The sequence below is a fragment of the Oryctolagus cuniculus genome, chromosome 15 (genome assembly GCF_964237555.1).
Source record: "Oryctolagus cuniculus chromosome 15, mOryCun1.1, whole genome shotgun sequence".
NCBI lineage: Eukaryota > Metazoa > Chordata > Mammalia > Lagomorpha > Leporidae > Oryctolagus > Oryctolagus cuniculus.
The window spans coordinates 59,175,555-59,195,866 of NC_091446.1; the positions used below are offsets into that span (position 1 = coordinate 59,175,555).

A 20,312-nucleotide genomic window follows, 5' to 3' on the forward strand; every position below is an offset into this window, starting at 1 on the left:
CACTTACAAATATGTATAGATATGTAAATTTTACCTTGTGTCTCAGTCTACCCGTTCTATTGCCTCTCTATCCTCTTGTATTACTTGTCCATCTCCCTTACTAGCCTATGGTTTTGCAAGAAATCCAAAATTGTGCTATATTCAAGTTTGTTCTCCATTTCCTCAGTATTGCTGTTCTGCAACACCTACCAAATATGTGTTATATAAAGAAAACACAACATGTACAGTTTAATATGAAATGAAGCATAGATTGATATTTCCAGATTTTGTTAAAAAGCTAAGATAAGGCTGGCACCGTGGCTCACTTGCTAATTCTCCGCCTGCGGCGCCAGCACCCTGGGTCCTAGTCCCGGTTGCTCCTCTTCCAGTCCAGCTCTCTGCTGTGGCCCAGGAAGGCAGTGGAGGATGGCCCAAGTGCTTGGGTCCTGAACCTGTATAGGAGACCAGGAGGAAGCACCTGGCTCCTGGCTTCGGATCGGTGCAGTGCATGGGCTGCAGCGTGCCAGCCATAGTGGCCATTTTGGGGGTGAACCAGCGGAAGGAAGACCTTTCTCTCTGTCTCTCTTTCTCTCTCTCACTGTCTAACTCTGCCTGTCAAAAAAAAAAAAAAAAAAAAAAAAAAAGCTAAGATAAATCATTCAGAATATGTCCATCGATTTCCAAGTCAATGCAGAAATTTTACTTCGAAATCTTCAAAGATCCCACTGAACAATCTTACAGATAGATAAATAGATATCCAAACCCTTTCCAGGATAGACTATTCTCCCTACACTTTATATTGGCCAATATGAGTTTAACAAGAAGCAGAGAGCTTTGATTTTGAACTATTAGCATCTACCCACATCATGAATCTTCAATAAACCATGTTTCTATCCTGAGGAGGACCCAATACATAGAACAGGATCAAAAGCCACAATGTAGAACAGGAAAATCACATTCTCGACTATTGAAATAAGATCCAAATGCTGAGAATTGATATTTAAATACTGTCAGACATATTATATTGTATTTACCACTCTGGGCTCCCGGGCCACTGTGAGTTAGAATGATAAATGGGCAGTAAAATATAGTGGTTAGGAAATGAGGAAACCACTTCAGCAACTCAGTAGGTAAATAATTTTAGACTAATTTTCTAGGTCCCATTTTCCTAAATGTTGCACTCTTGGAAGTCTTAAAATAGATGAATTGAAATACAGCACGCAGCATGGTACCTAGTACACAGTGAATGCCTGGCTGGTTTTTGTTGTTGTTGTTGTTTGCTTGTTCATTTTTTTGCAACATTACAGAAAGGCCAGCAATTCAGTATCTAAAATCAACAAGGTAAAGATACTTTGAGTCAAGAGTCAATGAGAGAAGTGGGTCCATGTCATTAATGTCATGTAAGTAACTAGAAAGTCATGGGACATTTGTAACAAGGGACAGGGAGGTGTCAAAGTACATTGGCAAAGCCAACTTAACCAGTAAGTGTGCTTCTACAATGGAAAAGGGACCATGGGAAAAGCCAGTGTGCAAAGTCAGAGATAATGAGTTCAGTTTGAGAAAAATTCAGAAACAATTTACATTTCATTCATTGGAAAAACATTCTAATGCCTTTAATTTTTTTAATTTTAAAATTTATATAAAGGTAACAAATTTCACATATTTCATATAAGCAGTTTTAAGAACATAATGATACTTCCCACTCTACCCTCCCTCCATTGCTCTCACTCCCCCTCCTCCTTCCCTTCATTTTTCACAATGATACTTTCATTTTTTTATATACTCAGAATATTAAACTTCAACTAAATAAAGAATTCAACAAGTAGGAAGTAGAAAAAAACACTTTTCCTTGGGACTATAGACAAGGGCTATAAATAATAATCAAATTTAACAAATCTCAAAATAACAATTTTACTCATATATATTACATATTTTTGTACTCTTTATATTAGTTAACACAAATCAAGGAAAACATGATATTTGTCTTTTTGGGACTGGATTACTTTACTAAGCATAATAGTGTCCAACTGCATTCATTTGTTTCAAAGACAGGATTTAATTCTTTTCACAGCTAAGTAGTATTCTGTCATGTATATGTACCAAAATTTCTATCCAGTCATCAGTTTATGGCATCTGGGTTGATTCAATATCTTAGCTTGTGAGTTGAGCTGCTATAAACATGGAGGTACATATAACCCTTTCATATGATTTCATTTCCTTGGGTAAATTCACGAATAGAGTGGCCAGATCATATGGTAGATCCATTTTCAGATTTCTGAGGAATCGCCATACTGTCTTCCATAATGGTTGTATTAGTTTACATTCCCACCAACAGTGTGTGATGGTGCCTTTATCCCTACATCCTCACCAGCCAGCACTTGTTATTTTTTGATTTTTGGATGATAGCCATTCTAACTGTGGTGTCGTGAAACCTCATTGTGGTTTTTATTTTCATTTCTCTGACAGCTAGAGATCCTGAGCATCTTTTCATGTATCTGTAGGCTATTTGTATTTCAGCCTTTGAAAAATGCCTATTCATTTCATTAGCCAATTTCTTAACTGGATTATTTGTTTTGTTGTTGAGTTTCTTCAACTCCTTACATAGCTAGATATTAATCCTCTATCAGATGTATAGTTTACAAATATTTTTCCCATTCTGTCCATTGCCTCTACTTTGTTGAATGTTTCCTTTGCAGCACAGAAGTTTCTTAGTTTGGAATAATCCTATTGCCTATTTTTGCCTTTATTGCCTGTGCTTCTAGGGCTTTATCCAGGATGTCTGCCTATGCCAACATCTTGCAGTGTTTCTCCTATGTTTTCTTATGGTAATTTGATAGTTTCAGGCCTTAGGTGTAGAATCCTAATCTGTTGTCAGTTGATTTTTGCATAGGATGTCATGTATGGGTCTTGTTTAATTCTTCTGCATGTGGAGATCCAATTTTCCCAACACCATTTGATGAAGAGACTGATCTTTCTCCAGGGAGTGATTTCAGTTCATTTGTCAAAGACTGGTTGGTTACAGATGTGTGGATTGGTTTCTGGGATTTCTGTTCCATTGGTCCACATGTCTATTCTTTTCCTTGTACCAGGCCATTTTGATCACAGCTGCCCTGCAATACGTCTTCAAATATATTATTGTGATGCCTTTAGCATTATTTTTATTATTGAGGATTCCTTTAGCTATCTGGGGTCTCTTGTGATTCCATATGAATTTTATGGTCATTTTTTTCCAGATCTAAGAAGAACATCTTTGATATTTTGATTTGGATTGCACTGAATCTGCAAATTACATTGGGTAGTATGGACATTTTGAATATATCAGTTCTTCCAATCTATGTTCATAGAAAAATTTTCCAATTTTTTGTGTCTTCTATTTCTTTCCTTAATGTCTTAGAATTTTTTTTTTTTTTTTGGACAGGCAGAGTAGATAGTGAGAGAGAGACAGAGAGAAAGGTCTTCCTTTTTGCCATTGGTTCACCCTCCAATGGCCACCATGGCTGGCGCTGCGGCCGGCGCACCGCGCTGATCCGATGGCAGGAGCCAGCTGCTTCTCCTGGTCTCCCATGGGGTGCAGGGCCCAAGCACTTGGGCCATCCTCCACTGCACTCCCTGGCCACAGCGGAGCTGGCCTGAAAGAGGGGCAACCAGGACAGAATCCGGCACCCCAACCAGGACTAGAACCCTGTGTGCCGGCGCCGCTAGGTGGAGGATTAGCCTATTGAGCCGTGGTGCCAGCCTATAATTTTCATTATAGAGATCTTTCATGCCCCTGCTTAAATTTACCCCAAGGTATTCAAATTTTTTCCAGCTATTATGAATGGGACTGATTTTATATGTTTTTTTCTCAGTCATGGCACTGTTTGTGTATACAAAGGCCATTGATTCTGTGTGTTGATTTTATATATTGCAACTTTCCAAATTTGTTTATAATTCCAATAGAAGTAAGTTCAATTAAAAACTGATTACAATCATAAATGAAAATCAAAAGTAAGGTAATATGCCTCAGAACCACATTTCAACTGATTCCTTTATGAAGTAAGTCTGTTTCTTTCTTTACATGCAAATAATCAAAGAAACAATAGTTAAAAACACTAAACTATTACTTCTTCAGCAACTAACAGATGTAGAATACTTGATAGGTAACAATTGGACTTCTAAAAATGGAAGTTTTCTTCTGTAATGTATGCAAATAACATGAGCATTTTGCTCAAAGACAATCAGTAACAAATATTTATGTTTACTAAAACTATTTTAATCACACTTAACAAGCAAATAAATATTATCTCTCAAAAATGGACTTTAATTTTGTGTTCTTCAGAGTATTTTGTATTTAAAATAATTGTTGCTATTCACAGAAGAGATGCTTATGTGATTTTAACCAATTAGAATATGTGAAATACATGTGCAAGTTCATGTATACACAAAAATATTTGTACAGACACAGGTGTTATTTACACAGTATATAGAAGATTTAAAATTATTAATTTTATTATTATTATTATTATTATTCCATCACAAACTCTAAAAAGCTATTCTTTATAAGCCCAAACATTATATATGAATGGGGAAAATATCTCTCACAATGAATTATTTTATAAATTTTATCGAAAATTATATATTATTCTTGATGAAATAGTCAGTGGAAAATTATTGATAAGGCAAATATCATTGATAGAAAGATAGCGCTAGGTTATTGGAATTGAAATTTTTCCTAAGTTAAATTCTAAATAATGACTCAGCTACTACCTCTCAGCAATAGAAAAGCATTTAATGATTTCTTAGCTCAGACCATATGGTAATGCTTTAAAAAAAAAAAAAAGATTTATTTATTTATTTATTTATTTGAGAGACAGAGAGAGAGAGAGAGATAAAGATTTCAGCCACTGGTTCACACCCTAGACAGCCACAACAGACATGGCTGAGTGAGGCCAAAGCCAGAAGCCAGGAGCCAGGAGCTTCATCTGGGTCTCCCATGTGGGTGCAGGGTCCTAAGCACTTGGGCTATCTTCTCTACTTTCCCAGGCGCATTAGTAGGGAGCTGGATTAGAAGTGGAACAGCCAGCCCATATGGATTTCAGGTATAGCAGGCAGCAGCTTTAACCGCTATGTCACAAAACCAGCCCCATGGTATTGCTTTTTAAGAATAAGTTTTGGCCAGCGCCCCAGCTCACCTGGCTAATCCTCCACCTGCAGTGCCGGCACATCGGGTTCTAGTCCTGGTCAGGGTGCTGGATTCTGTCCCGGTTGCCCCTCTTCCAGGCCAGCTCTCTGCTGTGGCCCAGGAAGGCAGTGGATGATGGCCCAAGTGCTTGGGCCCTGCACCCGCATGGGAGACCAGGAGAAGCACCTGGCTCCTGGCTTTGGATCAGCGCAGGGGCCGGCCACAGCAGCCACTGGGGGGTGAACCAACAGAAAAAGGAAGACCTTTCTCTCTCTCTCTCTCTCTCTCTCTCACTGTCCACTCTGCCTGTCAAAAAAAAGGAAGGAAGGAAGGAAGGAAGGAAGGAAGGAAGGAAGGAAGGAAGGAAGGAAGGAAGGAGGAAGTTTTCACATGTCTGAATGTCCACAAGTTATAGCTTAAAAGTAATTACCTCACCTAGAAAACAATAACCTAAAGAATTAGGAAACAAAGTGATAATAAATAGGAGTTTATCAGGTTAAAACACACTAAAATAAACTTATCTCTCAGAAAGATATAACAGGAAGATTCTATAGGTACCTTAAACAGAGGTTTCTATCAATATGTCTGAGGAAGTAAAAGCTTTACGAGATTTAAATCCCTTCCTGGAATCATTCTAACTAATTACTCAGGCAATGAGTGTCACTGTTTATTTTCTTTTTATGAAATAATGTATTTGAGTCATGTTTAGTAGGTTGATTGATTTTTTTCTGTCCAGAATAGAATAAAAATAAACTGAGATTGTACTGTTGAACATCCTAACCATATGTGAGAACATATCCAACAACAAAAGATTCACAAAGGAACATACACTGGATATTTAAATAGATAATCAGATAACTATTTAACTGATAATATTCAATTTATGATTTGCAGTCTGGGTACCAGAAACCTCTAGATACTAAATCAAGCAGGAAATTGTATGTGTATACACAGACATGCAAAATAAATGTATCATCATTTATTATTTTTTCATAAATTATGACCTTGGAAATTATAAATTACAGTAGAACTTATTTCATATAAGCTAGGAAAGATTCAGTAAATATGAGGCATTCAGTTCTATGACAAACAGGAACAACTACCGAAAATCCTAGAGATATATCACATTATAGAGCACTGATTTCCCAGAGGTTAATGTAAAATGCATGTACCCAATAACAGCTCTAATTTTATTGTCTCCTATAAATCAAATCTATTCATGCCTTACACTTTAATAATATATTGTAGTTAGAGCTATTTCACTTGTAACAACAGAAATTTTTATTTATTTTAAATGGGAAGGAATCTATTTAACTCTTGTTAAAAATTTTCTTTATGATCCTTCAATTTTCTTGACCATTTTTAAAGTATATTTCTTTTATTCACAAATCGGACAACTTCATATCTCCAATTTTTAGACTGTGACATCCAATTATGTTTGAGAGTACTTTTGGTTTGTAGTATGTATGTTTCCTTTCTGCTCACAATGGTCGTGCTTAACTTTTTTTCCTCCCATCTTTACTATTTGCTTTCAATAGTTCTTTCAAATTATAGTATCCTTGATACTTTTTAGACATTCATAGAAGCCATGGATTTTTCCTGGACTTTCCCTGATCTCTAAATTTTAGAAATGGGCAAGTCTAAGTACATCAATGTTTCAAGGAATCTTGGTGATGAAATAAACACCAAGAAGTTATGGGTAGAAATAACCAGAATAACTTGACAGGACAATTCTCGAAGAATAGTTCTCGAAGAATGCATGTGGATTAACAACACAGTAATTAGCAACTTGTAGGAAAGGCAAATTACAGACCTATTCCAGACTTACTGAATCAGAAACTTGGGAGACAGGATGGGAAATTGAAGGAGATGATTTTTATATCTGCTAAAATTCTATCCTAATACCATGCATAAACAAATAATGATATCCTTTGTTCTAAAAATACAATTTACCTCAGTTAGTAAATGCATTTTTTTTTTGAGTTTTCCAATTGTTTTTATGATTTGCAAGACCACTTGCACTACTATTTCTCTGAAAGCGCTAGTTAAGGATTGAGCAACCTCACCTCAGGCTTTAAAACTGCTGCATTGAGCTCACTATAGAAGAATGAAAGACATCAGCGGGTAGCAGCCACAGTTGTAGCAATTGAGGTTAGTCAAGCCCCTGCTCCACAGTACCCTAGCTTGCCCACAAAGTTGTCTGTCTTTTTGTAACTGACTTTTCTCGTGTCATTTTTTCCCAGATACCTTTATCAATGAATGTGTCAACCTTTCTGGCATACGACCAGCCCACAATAAGTTACTGTGGGGTGCATCACGAACTTCTCTCTCATAAGTCTTTTGAAACGAATGCACAGGAAGATACGATGGAAACACATCTAGAGACTGAGCTGGACCTGAGCACAATCACAACAGCTGGCCGAATCAGTGACCATAAACAGCAGCTGGCTTAACTGACCTAACCGGTAGCCAAAGGTTGCTACCAAACTTTGTAACCTCAAGGACAAAATGAGGAAGATTTGTTCATTGTGGACTATGAAAAAGCAAAACAACACAAAAAATCCCCTGTTCAAATAAACAAAAATCCAAGGTTGATTCATGAAATAAAGAAGACATGAATTGTTTCAAGTCTACACTTTGTAATTAGCTAAGTTGTGCAGTATTTTTTTGACTTAAATAGAGTATGACCCTGAAAAAAAGAAAAAAAAATCGTTTTTTTCAAAACTCATCCTACCTACCTGTAAAAACTGTACAGAGCTAATGTATTTTTCATATTGTAAAATTTCAATTATAGAAACAATTGGTATGTACAGTACCATAATTTAATTACATTTTACTTTACAAACTTTACACATTTCAGTTTCTAAAATTTTAAATTAACAAAAATTATTTCTTGTGTTCTTCAGAGTTACTCGGTTTTGTAGGGACTGTTTTGTTACTGCTTTTGTGCCCGGAACCTTGATTCTAAAATTGTGTGCTGTGCAAAACATGCACGATTTTTATCATGCTTACTGCGTAGAATTTTATCTACTTGTTCCAGAAATAATACATTAACCAAAAAGGATTTAATTGTTCAGACTTGTAAGAGGTTCTTCAATTACATAGACAGGTTTTTCTTACAAATGAAAAAAAAAAATCAGATTTTTTTTAACAGTTCTTCTCAGACTTAACTGTTGCCTTGAATTACAGCCTAGTTTCTAAGCAGTGAAATGTAATGATAAAAAGGGATATTTTAACAACATACTTCGGAATGAATGACTCATTATTTCATTCTTTTGAATAACCATTGCTAAGGGTGGGGGGAAGCATGGACAAATCATCACTGGAAACAAAGGCCGTAACCACAGCAACAGGCTATGATACACTTAAAAGGTGCAGCTCCCAGTGACAAAGAAAAAACTTTTGTTATATCTCATTATTTTCAGGCCAAGGTGGGAGAATAGAGTATAATTGTACAGTAGCAATTTTTCTCCTAATTAACCCAAAGTGGTTTACCTAAAAATAACCATCATTCAGGGCGAAATGTACCTGGCTCTTAAGACATTTAGAACTTTGAGACTGTATTTTGGGAACAACTCACAGAAAATACATGAAATTTTTCACATTGTATGCTACGTCAATTCTCTCCTGAGGGAAAACATTAAACATCTACAGCTCATTCAGTGTAGACATGAGCCATGGTGGAGAAGTTTATTGCTCAAGTAGACTGTAAACATCCTAAATATGTTCTAAATTGTTTATTTGCCTTCCATAATGGAACTTACTTCCAACTTATCTGAAAAATATCTCAGAATAATTTGACACCAACCCAAATCATACATTGACTATGCACTGCATTACAAATAATTCAGATCAAATTAAGAAAACATACTTTTCAAAGAGTGAAATAATTGACTGGTTTCTGTTGTTTGCGTGACATAGGTTATTTTTTGAAACTATTGTTATTTTATGGCAATTATACATTCTTTTTGATTTGGGGTTTTTTTCAAATATAATCTGTAAGTTTCACTTACTGTTACAGTAGAAGCACTTATTTGTTATTTTATATCCATGATGTCAGAAATATAAGGGGAATATGTCAGTCTAATTGGGGTCAACAGAGTTAAAAATAATGTGGTAAAGAATTAATGAAAATAATGTCAAACTTTTAATTTCTTATTTCTTCCAAAGAAAATTATATCTACAAAAAGTCTAGTTTTATACTGCTTATCACAGCAAATTTAAAAGCAGCTTCAACAATAATGAACTTAAAAATTATAGATCAATTTTTCTTGAAAATATATAGTCAAAAAAGAAAAAAGATGCAAAATGTTGAAAGAAGCAAACTCTATTACTAATTTACATGAAAACAGTTGTCAAACATAGTATTTGTTATTTAACACACCAGATTTTGTAATGTATTCTGCATAAATTGTTTGCTATTTGAAATTTTTACCATTTAGTCCAATTTTAATCTGTATTTTTTCCAGTTTCTAACTTCCTTGCAATACATCATTTTGAGTATTCTTAATCTTCTATATTGAAATTTGGCTTTGCACAAAATGGATTATAAATCTGCTATTTGTAGGTTTGAAATCAAATGCAACATTATGTTTATTACAAAACTGAAATATTAGTTTTACCTTTTCTCATTAGGAGTTGTTCTTGAAAGGACCCAAAAGGAGGATTAATTTGTGTAAATAATCACTTTAAACCTATTTCTAGACACCTTCAAATTGATAAATGATTTTTAGAAATTTTAAGATTCTAAAAACCTTACAAATGTATGCTCTTGGTTTCCTGAAGCAAGTCACTTTCTTTCTTATTCATTATAAATTCATCTAAAGTGAACAACTGTGAATAGAAACAATCAAAATCTCAGAACTGTAGCTCCAACCATCTGAGGACATAAGCTACAGTATGAGGCAAATGACCTAAGAATTTTGAGATTTCTCATATTCAAAATTAAACCAAAAGAGTTTTTAACAAAGAAGAAAAAAAGATGTTGGTTTGTTTGCTTCATTTATATTCTGCCATGTCTTGGAGGAAGGGGTTGAAAATCTAGAATAGACTGTGCCTGGAATCTTTATCACATATTTTTGAAATTTATATCAGTTTGTGTTTAAACTTTTATTTCTAACCTATCTTTTTTTCAGCATTCAATAATCTCCCTTTCCCTCCCTTTAACCACCTGCTCCCATGTCTTTCTTCCTGTCTATTGCTCATCTATTTAAACAACTGAAATGTTTACAAATGTATGGAGTTGAAAAATGGAGAGTTTGACCCAGTGTGGTTATAGTAACAACAGCAGCTACAGCAAACAATAAAGTTAACAGTGTTTTGAGGTTTATACACCACATTTTACATAAATTTCTCGTTTTGTCTTCATAACAACCCTATGAAGACACATTAATCTCAAAGAATTTGAGCTCTCACCCAAGAAAAAAGGGCTAGTAATCGGTGCAGTGAATCAGTCTCAAAATTCAGAGCCTGGTTGTCTTTCCACTACCCTAAAAACTTTCTCTTTCTGAGGACAGCCAAAGAACTCCCAGAGACAGTAGACAGAATGAAAGAAAAAAGAAGTGCCTGACATGTTCTTCAGTAATCCCTAATTTAACTCAGTTCCTCTACCCATATTACACATGGACTAATTATTTCTGTATGCTACTTTGGGCTTTCACACTAAAACTCTTTTTCAAAAGTGCAGTAAGTCATATATTTCTTAAAATACAATATCATATGTAAATGTGCATAACAGATACTCCCAAGATATGGATGTATATAGACCCCCAAGGGGTAGATGTAAAATCAAGAAGCATAAAAAGAAACTGGACACGACCCAAAGTGAGTTTGCATGAGCAGTTAAATAAGATCCACATTGCAATGTTGAACACAGATTCAACACACGTTCAACAGATCACTTCTTTAATTCAGAACTGCTGGCAAAGATTTGTGTGTGTGTGTATGTGTGTGTTTTCTTTTTGGTTTTGGGAAGATTTCTTGACCCAAGAATTCTTTTACTCATAATAATAGGAAATGTTTCCATATTTTCTCCTTCTAAGAAAAATAAAATGTAACTTCTGCAAATGGATATACAGATGCTAAAACATATGCTAGCATGCAAATAATATATTTTGCCAGTCGTTTTATTCTTGTCAAGTCACTATATCCACTCCCTCTTGAATATTCAAGATTTTTAACATACATTACATTTTTAGAAAGACGGAAAATATACCCAAATTTAACTCAAGAGAAATGACATAATTTGAACTTGAGCTCAGATACGTGTGACTCCATAAACTGCTTAGAAATAATATCTTTGTGCAAAACTATTTTCTAAAATAAAATCAACATACTTGAGTTAAAAGAGTAAAAACATATTTGTTTTTCACAACCTTGATTAGATGATGGACATCATCTCTCAAACTAAACATTAAAAATAAGTAAAGAAGCTAAAAGCTTGAAAACAGACACCTCGTGTGAACTGTTAGTAAACCAAAAGGAAGAAAATCACATGTTCTTAGTAGATGGCAGCAAATGAAGGGAGAGGCAATTTGGCCTTAGCAGAGAAACTGAGAAATCTCCAAAGGAGATATAATAACATTAGCATATAAGCTATACATTAACATAGCTCTAAAAGGGCAATTATGCTGAGTAACACTATAACAGTGTCATAACACACGATCCTAATGGATTGGTTTTGCAGTAAGAATACAGAGGAATTCTTGGAGTAAAGACTTCCAGCTACTCCCAAATTCTTTTCAACTGTCACTAAACATGGTGCTCCCTCAAAAAGTTCATAGAAACATGGAATTAAAGGTAAGTTTATTTTTCTGCAAATTTTTTTAAATCCATGCAGTTTTTTTTTTCCATAATACATATGTTCCATGAATTTTGTTTTGAAAATCACTCACAGAGACTTGCCAAGAGCAAAAGATACAAAATTGATGCTTTCAAACTTCAGACACACACATGAGGAAGGCTAGGTTGATAACTGTGCTTCATTTTACTATCAACAGTAATAGGAAAGAAACAATTGAAAATTTGAAAATTCAAAACATGCAAAGAAACACTAAAGTGATAATGGATCATTTTGGAAGGTCTCCCATGACTTCCACTATTTTATGGTGATTTTATGGTAATTTGTATTTAATTTTTTTTTTTAGGGTAAAAGTCCGCATTTGATTATTTACCTTTCTACTGAGGGCAATGGTCACACCACACAGCAGCAGAGATCCTCAGCCGTCTAGGACTTAGAAAGCTCTGATTCTCTTTATCTTCTCCCTCAAACAATTATAGGTAATTTTCTTTAACAAATTTGACTTCCTGAAAAACCTGAGTGAAGATTTGTTTTGTGAATCAAATAATACTTAAAATACATCAAGAGGCCTTGTGATAAAGAATCATACAGTAAATCTTTTTGTTTGTTTTTAAGCTGAAACATCACTCACTAATTTATCTTTCATAAATTGATTTCCATCTAACTTGTGTTGTATAATGCATATTACTTTTAGGATGTGGCCTTGAAAGTTCCATGATACAGTCTTTGCTTCAGACTATATAAAATGAAGGCTGACTCCAAGTTTTGTGTTGGTTTATAACAATGATCTGTTTCAGTCAGTTCCACTTATTGAGTTTATATGGATTAATGTATTAAGACAAACCTGAATGGATAAGGTTGACAGTTTTTTTTTCTACTTAATATTTAAACTTTTACCACCCATCATTTCCACAAAGTTACTATTAAGAAGTAGAGTTGACCCCAAATCCTTTGGGTCAATACTAGACTTACTGAATCAGAATCCATAGGATACACTGCTAACACATCACTCAGATGCGACTAACACATATTAAGTCGTGGGGAAAAAAATTGTTCAAATTTACTTTTACCAAGTCACTGACTGATTTTAACTCTAGTTTAAAATGATCAATTCATGTGTTTTCATCAATCATTGTGAGTCTAGTATTTTAAATTTGATTAAGAAATTTTTTTCTTAACTAGAGGAATGCAAAACAAAAGACATTTACAAAAAATGCTCAGGTTGTTTCTTGACAGACTGAACTGTTTATAGATTTTTATTTTTGCTTCCCATTAACTCAACAAGCATATCTGAAAATGATTTTAAGTACCTGTGTTGGTTACTTGACATTTAGTTGCTCTCATGGAGGGTAATATAAGTTGGGGAGAAGGAAAGAATTAATTAATAATGCGTCAGGCACTGATGCTCTTGTTATCTCATTCCTAAACTATGTCAGAAGGAGTATAACCATCATTTTAAAGGAGAAGAAAATCAAGGCTCAACAGTAGAGTTGAGGATTCAAATTAACTCTACAAATATGCTCTCGCCACCCCATTCTACATTTTTAAAATTGAGAAAAGACTGTAACAAACATAATTAGACTACTATTTTTAATAATGTGATAGGAATAGTAGAAAAAGAATATACCTTTAATTTTCCAAATATTAAAATTACATAAATTATTTCATGCTGTCTGGAGAGTTACTTCAAATCCAAAATAAGCAGCTTAATAAAAAAAATAAGCAGCCATTATTTTCATGAAGTTTTATATATTGCTTGCTCAAAGGAATGGACATTTCAAAGAAAAATCTTTGAAAAGATAAATTCTCCCAGATATTCAAAAGACAAATAACCCCCAATCTTCATTTCCAATTATAGAAGCTCTGTTTAAAAAGTATAACCAATTATTTGATAAGTAAATATCTTATAACCTTCAACTGACCAGAAAGGAAGGGTAGATGTCCAACTGAAGCAAAAAATACATGGATGAAGAGCAAATGCAAGTGGCAAGGTGAAGGAAAAGACTAATAATCTATACTCACAAAATGTCAATTGTAATGACATGACTTGGGTGGTAGAATGTTTCCTGTGAATGATTATATGTGGCAACATTCTTTATAGGAGTATTATTATTCACATACATGACATAAGATCTGGGGGCGCACTACATAAAAGACAGAAAAATTATCTTTTTAACAATGAAGACTCTCCTCATCCTCCTCAGAGCATATACTTTAAGTTAAAAAACAAAAAGAACATCATTGCTGAAGTAACCTTGTGTAGAAATGGCCAAATGAAATTATTGTTTAAAACTTTTTTGAAACTCTCATTTTCAAATATTTCATTCTCAGTCTTAAATAGTCTATTGACTCGTTTAGTGTCTCCAGAATTCTCTTCTTTTTCTCTCTAAACCTGCATGAGCAATTATATTCACATTTTACTCCATCACACTATCTGAACATGAAGTATCCATGAAAAAAAAGTATATTTGATAGCCAGTAAAATACTTTGTAAGACACAATTCTATTAAAATGACCACTGTTGTAATGTTATTGAACTAGGCAGTAAATTTAAACCAACTAATAAATCCAGAAAATCAATAAATTCTAGCACCCTGAATCTAACACCTTTATATTTTCTCATTCTGGCACCACTAACACCATATAGAAATTTTATCTGAAATAGCTAGAGTAATTCTGATTGTGGACCACAAGGATGTTCCTGGTATCTGGATTGAAGATGTGATGAGAGACAATGAAGAAGACAAAAAAACTTATACACACTGAGAGGTAAGTAAAGGAAATGTGAATTATTATTGTTAGATAATATGCATGTAATTTTTAAAACTAGCACACATAACTAAAGTTTAGAATAACATAAATATGCTAAAGTGTCATCAATAAAGGCCAATGTGGACATTAGAAATGTAAGCTCTGTTAGTAATGTAGATATTTGTTATAGTCAGTCATGTTAAATAGATAAATGATAGATGACAGAATTAATTCTACCAAAAGAGAATATTAAGAAAAAAATCCATTGAAGAATTTTCACTATTACTTCTCCAAAAAACTGAGAAGTTAAAAAAAATCAAAAAAATGCTAAATAATATTTTCAAGGTCAAATTTGAAATAGCCTAAAACTATAAATCCTGAATTACTATTTCAATCATATGAGTAATTATTTTAATTTATACCAAAATCTGATATTGAGAAATACTCTTCAATTTAAAATATACCCTATTTTTACTGTTTCACATCAATGCTATTAATCTTCCAATTACAGGTCCATCAATATAATACCACAGATGAAAATGTACTGAAAAAGATTGGTAACATTTGTAATTCTGATCTGCCATTAGTCAATTATCCAAGTGGAATGTCCACTACAGTAGGCACCCAGAAATATGGTTTCTAAAGACTTTTTTCAGCAGATCTTGACCTAGCCACTTGTAACACTCATCATCTCTTGGTATTATTTCGTATTCATTTATAAACTAAGGACATTACTGCCTTGTGCTAAGGACCTAGAAGACCACACCTGCTATAGTCTGACTATATTTATACCAGAGAGTGCTTGGAAAAGACACTGAATACCTCTGAGATTACATACTACCTGATATCCTTATAATGTCAACATTTCTTCACCTTTGAATTTAATGGAATCTTAAGTGTATTGGATATCCTTCAAAACTCCTTACCAGTTCCTTCCTAACAAACCTCAAAATTGAGTTTCTTGAACCCATGCTTCATTTTATACTTGGTTATTTCACAATGAATGCTTAGTATACTCATCATTTTGTTAAATAATAACACAAGACTTGGATTGTAGCCCTTGAATTCCTTCCACTGTCCTAGATTGAAGTTATGTATAAAATAGGTGAGCATAATATGAAACCTTGATATTACCATGAAAACATCAGAAAAGTCATTTAAGAAGTAACACTTTGTTAAAACAGAAGTGTCTTAACAAAAATACAAAACAGTAGTGTAGTTTGGGAGCACTTTTTTAAAATTAATCTGATGCGTTCAGATGCATTAAGTACATGTCTTGAAGAATATAAATGCTAGTCTCCATATTGAAACATCATATGTATGGTGTAATATACTTTTGCTTTCTTAGTTCTGACCTCATACAATTCATTGTGTTCTATAATTGCTACAAGAAGGAATGCCTTCTTAATTATTTCCAGAAAGAATGACTTAAACCAGGCATTTGAAGACTAAATTATAACACTTAATAATTGTATAATTTCTAAGTATTTTTAGACCTCATTAATATGGTTACTAGAACAAACAATAACTGCATGAAGTAATAATTGTTGCTTTGCCATTAAGGAGATATGGAAAATGATACACAAAGCCATTATTTAACATACAGATAGTAAATTGTGAAGCAAGAATTCAAATTCAAGCAATGGATATTTTAAAAAATTGACCCATACTCATTGCCATTTAAAGTCCACTTTATAGGTCTCATTCTTGAATTTGAAAGTCTACTCACTTAAGAACATGACTGAAGAAATTTAATAAATATGGTGGATGTTTTTATAATACACCTAATACAAGAATACTTTAAAAGTTCTTGGGGCTGGTTCCGTGCATAGTAGGCTAACCCTCCACCTGCAGCTCTGGCATCCCATATCGGTGCTGGTTCCTGCCCTAGCTGCTCCTCTTCCAATTTAACTCTCTGCTTATGGCCTGGGAAAGCAATGGAAGATGGCCAAGTACTTGGGCTCCTGCACCCATGTGGGAGAACAAGAGGGTCCTGGCTCCTGGCTTTGGATTGGCTCAACCCTGGCCAGTGTGGCCATTTGGGAAATGAATCAGCTGATGGAAGACATTTCTGTCTCTCCCTTTCTCTGTAACTCTACCTCGCACATAAATAAACTTAAAAAAAAAAAAAAAAAAAAACTTCTTGAGCACACTAAGGACAAAGATCCTACATGAGGAGTAAGTGCACAGTGACTCCTGTTGTTGACTTAACAAGTTGACACTCTTGTTTATGGCATCAGTAATCACCCTAGGCTCTTGTCATGAGCTGCCAAGGCTATGGAAGCCCCCTGAGTTCACTGACTCTGATCATATTTAGACAAGGCCATGGTCAAAGTGGAAGTTCTCTCCTCCCTTCAGAGAAAGGTACCTCCTTCTTTGATGACCCGTTCTTTCCACTGGGATCTCACTCACGGAGATCTTTCATTTAGGTTTTTTTTCCCCCAGAGTGTCTTGGCTTTCCATGCCTGAAATACTCTCATGGGCTTTTCAGCTGGATCCGCACGCCTTAAGGGCTGATTATGAGGCCAGAGTGCTGTTAGGACATTTGCCATTCTATGGGTCTGCTGTGTATCTCACTTCCCATGTTGGATCATTCTCTCCCTTTTTGATTCTATCAGCTAGTATTTGCAGACACTAGTCTTGTTTATGTGCTCCCTTTGGTTCTTAGTCCTATCATTATCATCAATTGTGAACAGAAATTGATCACTGGGACTAGTGAGATGGCATTGGTACATGCCACCTCGATGGGATTGAATTCGAATCCCCTGGTATGTTTCTAACTCTACCGTTTGAGGTAAGTCAGCTTGAGTGTGTCCCGAATTGCACATCTCTTCCCTCTCTTATTCCCACTCTTATATTTAACAGCAATCACTTTTCAGTTAAGTTTCAGCACTTAAGAAGAATTGTGTATTGATTACAGTATTCAACCAAAAGTATTAAGTAGAACAAACAAAAAAAATACTGAGAGGGATAACGTATTAAGCTGCTCATCAACAGTCAGGGTGAGGGCTGATCAAGTCACCGTTTCTCATAGTGTTCATTTCACTTTAACAGGTTTCCTTTCAAATAGTTATGTTTCTAATATGAAAAATGATGCATAAGAAATTAGTTTCTTTAAGTTTTTATAAAGTTCAGAAATATTCTCTGTCCATCTTGCTTATCATGAGGACTATTAACGTGAAGTTTTCTCTATGCCTACATTAAAGTTACAGATTTTCATTCAAGGGATTTATTCAGTGTACCACTTATTTTATTTCTAATTATCTGCATTTTTAAATATATTTATTCATTTGAAAGGTAGCGATACAGAGAGAGAGATGGAGGGAGGGAGGGAAGGAGGAAAAGAGGGAGAGAGGAATTGGGGGGGTGGGGGAGAGAGAAAATCTTCTATTCTCCTGTTCACTCGCCAGCTGCTCCAATACCCAGGGCTGAGCCAGGAGCTTATAACACCATCCAGGTCTCCCACACTGATGGCAGGCGCCCTAGTCTGTGGGTCATCTTCCTCTGCTTTCCCAGGCACAATAGCAGGAAGGTGGATTGGAAGTGGAGCAAATGGGACTCAAAGCAATGTTAATATGAGATGTTAATATCACAGGTAATTTTTTAACCCAATGAAGCACAACACCAGTCCCAATTATTATATTCTATATTGTATAATAATATTTTGGTGTCTTCAATCCAATTAAGTAAGCATTTAGTCAGCTTTTACTGTAATAGACCAATGAGTGTGGTAGGAGACAAGCTGATCAAATGCTTAAAAGTGAATACATAATTGTGATTCAATGTGATATTTCTAAAAATTAAGTCTATATATGATGCTATAGAATAAGAGGGAAAGAATGAATAGTTTTGCTGGAAGAAAATCAGAAAAGTCCTCACAGAATAAATGGTACTTGAGAGCTTGGCAAAGTTTGCCACTTGTACAACTCATGTCTGTCAAGAGTCTCCATGCCAGTTCCTACAAAGAATGTGGTATCTCTACCCTGGCTCCTAAATAGAATGAGGTATTTTGAATCTTACATAAATTAGTTTCTGGAAACCTAGAACTCTGATGTTTTCCAAGCCTGGTGTTTTTCCCTTACAGTTACTCAATTTCTTCCAGTATATAAGTGTTAAAGTAATAATTTTTTATTGTTACTTCCAGCAATCATCTAAATTAAATGCTCAAATTAAAAAAAGTACTCAATTAAACCATTCTGTGATAAATACAGGAAACAGGCAATTTTATTAAATAAATAAAAAATAATTTAACGAATTGTCAGACTTTTGTTTTTACGTTTTCCCATATGAACTATATCTGTATGTATCAAAAAGCCAATAATGCCATTTTATGGTCAAGAGTATGTGAAAAATGTAGAAGGAATGTTTTGGCCTGTTTAATTGAATTTTTCATCACCTATTGGTTATAGCATAAGACTGATATTAAAATTAATGAGAATTATGTTATAAGTAGAGAATCTTGTATTTTATTCCATTACTATCAAGCAATTCAAGAAAGTAGAAAAAAAAACTAGTAGCATGGTGAATACACATATTAGAACAATGAGTACAAATGTTTTGCAAGGTGCTCATTCTTTAATCCTTCACTTCTGTAAGCAATTTTTTTCCTTAGCAAACATTTCTCTTTAAGATACCACTGTCTATTTGGTACTTAAAGAAATCTTTAAGTTAAATCTTGAAGAATGTGTCTTGCATTAAAGAAAGCCAAAACTGCATTAATAAATTCAGTAACTAGTTCAAGTCATGGCTTTCTTTTTTAAAAAAATTATTTTTTGAACAGCAGAGATAGGGAGCTTCCATTTTGCTTGTTCATTTCCCAAATGCTTGTACCAGCTAGAGCTGGGCCAGGTCAAAGCTAGAAGCCAGGAACTGTATCCAGGTCTCCCAACTTGAGGGGCAGGGATCCATCTACTTGAGCCATCACTTGTGGCTCCCCAGGGTGTACATAAGCAGGAAGCTAGAATCTGGAGTACAACCAAGACTCATTCCCAGGGATGCTGGCATCCCAAGTGACATCTCAATAGCTCCATCAAGCCACCTCAAGGCATAGTCTTATGATCTTCCTATTTATGAGTATATTTTAGTTTTAAAATTTCAGAACATATCAATACTAACATGAACAATGCTAGTGCAGTGAATGCCAGGTTAATTATCCTTAATGTTTTAAACTAATCTTGAAGATTACAAAGAGTATGCAATATGGCATAGGCAGCCATGAAATTTCTAATATATGGAATGCATATTGTATTCAGTTATTTTTCAAAGGTAGATTATATATAATTTCCACTCTAGATAGTCATCTACACTGTGATAATAAATTAGCCTATAAAACTGAATTCACTAGACTGCATCTAGGTCTATTAAAAACTAATGGGAATGCTTTGAATGTTATCTTTAAATACAAATGAAGGGCCTATAATTTGTTAGTGATTACAAATTAATTTTTTTAATTTTTACTTGAGAGGCAGAGAAAGAGAGAGAGACACACAGAGACACAGAGAGATCTCCCATCTACCAGTTCACTCCCCAAATGCCCACAACAGCCAGGACTGGGCCAGAACAAAGCTGAGAACACATTCAGGATCTCTCACTCAGGTAACAAGTACCCAACTAGTTTGAACA

General features: G+C 34.5%; 2 protein-coding genes across 5 annotated transcripts in view; one reads left to right on the forward strand and one right to left on the reverse strand.

Moving 5' to 3' along the window:
* Positions 1-9,952, forward strand: part of LRRTM3 (leucine rich repeat transmembrane neuronal 3) — a 179,162-nt gene extending 169,210 nt beyond the window's left edge. The window contains exon 3 of the mRNA XM_002718463.5: positions 7,384-9,952. Coding sequence (XP_002718509.1) covers positions 7,384-7,593 — 210 coding nt within the window. The 3' untranslated portion in view covers positions 7,594-9,952. The remainder of the gene's footprint in view (positions 1-7,383) is intronic.
* The window catches only part of CTNNA3 (catenin alpha 3), a 1,675,875-nt gene that overhangs the window by 1,143,742 nt on the left and 511,821 nt on the right, over positions 1-20,312 (reverse strand). The gene's annotated exons all lie outside the window — the stretch shown is intronic.